We start from the raw sequence: 4,316 nt of genomic DNA, 5'->3' as shown, positions 1-4,316 counted from the left end.
GTTGACCTGTTTTTGGTGGGTCAATAGTAGGGTGGGATGGGTTGAACTCTTTTACCACTCCAATCCTTAATGACTCCAACAATTGTAAACCTTGGCATATCAAAGATTTGAATACTATCTTATCTATCATTACCAACATGTGTTTGGGAAATGTAAGTCTCACATCAATTTTTTTCAATTCACTTTCAATTTTTTCTAATACACTTCTCATGTCCAATATTATTGAACTTAGTACATAGATAATATGGTGGATGACCTTTTTAATGAGTAGGATGTATTTTAATATTATCTTAAGAATTGAGTTTGAGTCCAAATTAATCCTACAAAACTATTTTATAATATGAAAGTTATTCTTTATTTATATATTTTATTGAATTCTTTCCAAACTCTATCACGTCTAATATTATTAAATATAATGCAGATTAATATAGAAGGTGACCCTTTTATTGATCTAGGATAGATTCTGATATTATTTTAAAAATGTTAATTTAAACATAATTCAACTTTAAAAAATTAATTTGTAAAGTAAAAATTGTTCTTTATTTATATACTATTTTAAAATAAGGGGACATGGAACTTGGGTTTTCTTTTTTCCAATACGTTGTTTACTTCACCAACAACTGGGAGACCATTCTCAAGGTGAACTCTTATTGGAGATAATGGAGACTGTCTTGAGGACATGTGAGAAGCACATGCTCTTTGACTTTGGCTTGGTAAGAAACGAAACCTAAATCTGCAGTAGTATGTTAGCATAGGCAAGAACGTCAAGTGTTCCCATTAGAACCTCGAAGAAGAGCAATTATATATAGCCATTGGACTTCAAAGCAGAACAGCAGAGTTTGATGATTGAGTTGGGACAAAGACAACCAGGTTACCTGCTTCATTACACTAATCCTATGCTTGTTTCATCTGAATGGTTTCCACCTTATTTAGGAATGCAATTTGGTTGGATTCTTTCATTCTGAACAAAAATATTACTTAACTCATTGATATAGCTAAGACTAACTTTGAATAACTGTTAAGATCACAACTACTGATCAACCCCTCACTCAAAACTCCGGTTTAAAGAGGAAAACGTGTCATAGGATCACTTCATTCTTAATCTGTCTCAAATTTATATTAATTAGCAACTTGTGTTATCAAAATTATGGCCGTATCAGAAAATCGTATTTCTGTTTAGCTTCTCTTTTGGTACAGATTTTTCTAATTGAAAATGACAATGTGCACATTTATTTGGAAGGTTATAACACCAGAGAAAAGCCACTAACATAAAATCCCTGAGACCAGGGGAAGGAGCTACTAAAACCTCACACAAACATGCTTGTTTCCGTGCAATATTAGCTGACTAAAGTTGCCAATGTCTTGGCAAGAAGTAAATTACAGCCATATGGAACTAAAACAATTAAGAGCAGACCAAATCACATAGGTTCTTGCTCTAGTTGCACATTTTGTAGCAAACAAATGACAAAGATGAGCATTGTCGTTGCAATCCAAAGATGTTCCTCGACATATCATGTTTGAGTTCCATTTGCATTGGATTGCTTCTCTTGTTGGGGTTTTGTGTCACCCATCTCCATGGATTCTTCCTCTGTTTGGGCTTGCCTTTTTGCAACACCTTTCTTTTCTCGGTATATGAAATACAATATTAGTTGCATTGTCCCCAAAGCAGAACCAACGCCATTAGGTACCTGAAAATTAAACCATACCTGACCCTTAGTTTGTTCTTCTTCACTGCCAAAAATAAATATGAAACTACGTATTGAAATTGCAAAGTGACATACTGCTACAAATGGGTCACGGCCTAGCAGGCCAAAGATAAACCAGGAAGTGCCGCAGAGAAACACAAACAGTGACAAGAAGAAGGGCATGAACTCCACACTCTTGGTTTTGATCACTAGTCTCTGCACACAGTTTCAAATCCACAATTAACACAACAATGAACCTTGAACTATTAGTATCACCTATACAAATAGCACGTTTTGTTTGGTAGTGTTGCCAGTGCCAGTGGCTTTCCAAATTTGTACATGTTTTTTACATTGACAAATTAGCTATGTGAACCAAAAGTTGCATAGAACTGTTAATCAATCTAGTGTTACGACAATTTATTAAGAAATTAATAAACAGTGAGTATATGTAAGAAAATTATAAAATTGGTGAAATTTACTTTGTTAAATTTTAACCAGCAATTGTTATAACTACAATTCAGTTAGCTGGAAACTTGGCTTACCATAATTGAGAGTGGCGAGCCATACATGATTATGGAAAATATGGCAGCAGCGAAGCCACAAAAGAGTTTTCTGGCATTGGCATGCAGGGCAAAAAGTGACACGAAAACAACAGCAGAGAACACCGAGAGCACAAAGGTGAAGAGACCAAGAATTTTAGCCTTTTCTTTCCTTGGTGCCAATGTGATGAAGATCAACACGTATATGATTTCAATCAAAGCACCTGTGCCATTAACTGTTGACACTAATATGTTGTGGGGAGACACAAAAGGCAGACCATACCTGACGGTTTAAAAATCATTACATTAGGGACAAAACACGAACTTTTACTAGGAACTATCTTTGTTTTAAATTTTAATATAATTGATTTTTTGAAGCATTGAATTTATTAAAGTACATGTAAAATTGATTACGAGAATAAATCAATTAAGAGGCTATAAATACAAGCTAAAGCAATGGTGTACCATTTAGTAGCTAGCAAGATTTGGATATAGTTTTCTACACAAGAATTTATTTAGCAATTGAAAGCGAAAATTCAACTACTATTTGAATTCTGTCCGACAAAATGAACCCCCCTCCCCCACAAAAAAAATACCCCACCATTAAGAAATTTAACTAAGAGACAAGGAACTTTTCTCAAATAAAAAGCATGGTACGGAAAGAAATATTATCCGGGTATAAGAAATGATAATTTACATTTACATGAGGAAAAAGAGCAGCAAAAATAAAGACAGGTGGACTAAGTAGCAAAAATAAAGACCAGAAAAATGAAAAGTACACGTGATTTGACAGAAGATTTGTGGAGAGAAGACCACAAAAGAAAGAACAAGCTAGAAGCTCACCAAGCTGAAAGGAGACAATTAAGCAGTGTCATGACATATGGAATGCCCGAGAACTTCTCCGTGGATCTGTTCTTTATAATCCTCTTGAATGTGATCCTACAAACCCCAACTCGTCAAATTTTCCCTCAAACTTGCACTATTCCATATATCCAAACAACATAAAAAAAAATGCTGAATTTATGCAATAGTTGAATAGCTCTATTCGGTATATTTCTTAGTTAGTTCAACTATTTGTTGGAGTGAAAAATTTCCCCTACTTATATACAGTTTTGTAAATATCCCGTGTATAAAGTTTAGGAATGATTCAATAACAAATAGTTTGGTGCAACAAAAGTTATCTGAAAGCAAGCACATTAGAAGTTAGTTTAGACTTAATCTCAAAAACTAGTTCATTTGTTTTTATTTATATATTATTTTAAACATGTCATTAATTAACGTGATGTCCAACAAATCATGTTCAGGTTGTAAATATACAAAATAATGAAAAGTTTTAAGAGGGTCCATGGGTCAGAGAAAGATATTTAAGACTCCAATACCCACAACCAGGAAATAAAAAAGCCACTATTTAATAGAGATAACAGAGTCAGAGAGAGAAGGAGGCAGCTATGTAACGCATACACTGGAGCCAAGAAGAGGAACAGAGCGGAGGCATTTCCTATACCAATAAAGAAGAACAATGAGAAACAGAAGAACCACAAGTTCAGAAGCCAAGACTCCTAACTAAACAAAAACTTTCATGAGAAAAACACATGTAAAACTAAAAGGGTGGTATTAAACCTACCAAATATGCCAAATAAAAAATGTGCAACTTCCATGACCTTTGATGTTTGTTATGTTTTCTTTGTTCTGCCTAATCCGCAGATGTGGATGGAGAAATAACCCTTGGAGTTGAGAGACTCAAATAATGCGTGTTTCTTTAGAAATAGCAAGGAGCTACGATGATAGGAGAGTACAAGTTAGTGGGTATATATAGGAAAAAGGAACAAACAACGCAAGGTTAAATACAGTATAATATTGAATTTGGTCTTATCCTTGGGTTGAGAACTGTTTTCCTTCATAACCATAACCATAACCATAATCATAATCATGTATCCGGTCTTTGTCATGTGTCTGATTTGCGCCAACCCCAAATAATGCAGATGCTTATGCTATGTATATCATCATCAATGTCATGCTAGTACATAATTCACGGGATGAGGTAAAGGAAAATATGATAGTTCCACATGACATCAACACAACACGAGACATG

General features: G+C 34.4%; 1 protein-coding gene across 1 annotated transcript; it reads right to left on the bottom strand.

Moving 5' to 3' along the window:
* Positions 1 to 1,207: 1,207 nt before the first annotated feature.
* LOC109797793 (bidirectional sugar transporter SWEET1) lies at positions 1,208 to 4,032 on the bottom strand. The gene is made up of 6 exons (XM_020357930.3): positions 3,849 to 4,032; positions 3,686 to 3,722; positions 3,068 to 3,163; positions 2,228 to 2,507; positions 1,782 to 1,901; positions 1,208 to 1,688 (listed from the first exon to the last, which is right to left on the bottom strand). Exons 1-6 carry the CDS (start codon positions 3,880 to 3,882, stop codon positions 1,512 to 1,514), a joined length of 744 nt encoding a protein of 247 aa, XP_020213519.2. The 5' UTR covers positions 3,883 to 4,032; the 3' UTR covers positions 1,208 to 1,511.
* Positions 4,033 to 4,316: the final 284 nt, after the last annotated feature.

Source organism: Cajanus cajan, chromosome 6, assembly GCF_000230855.2.
Source record: "Cajanus cajan strain Asha chromosome 6, NIPB_CcT2T_4, whole genome shotgun sequence".
NCBI lineage: Eukaryota > Viridiplantae > Streptophyta > Magnoliopsida > Fabales > Fabaceae > Cajanus > Cajanus cajan.
The sequence above is the reverse complement of the archived record's forward strand: the minus strand, read 5'-3'. Positions and strand labels throughout refer to the sequence as shown.

Excerpts from the sequence above, each read along its gene's own strand:
- LOC109797793 (XM_020357930.3), bottom strand. The coding sequence starts at position 3,882 with ATGGAAGTTGCACATTTTTTATTTGGCATATTTG. Across the intron at positions 3,164-3,685 it reads TTCCTCTTCTTGGCTCCAGT|GATCACATTCAAGAGGATTA; the intron begins GTATGCGTTACA and ends TGGGGTTTGTAG. Across the intron at positions 2,508-3,067 it reads AATTGTCTCCTTTCAGCTTG|GTATGGTCTGCCTTTTGTGT; the intron begins GTGAGCTTCTAG and ends TTAAACCGTCAG.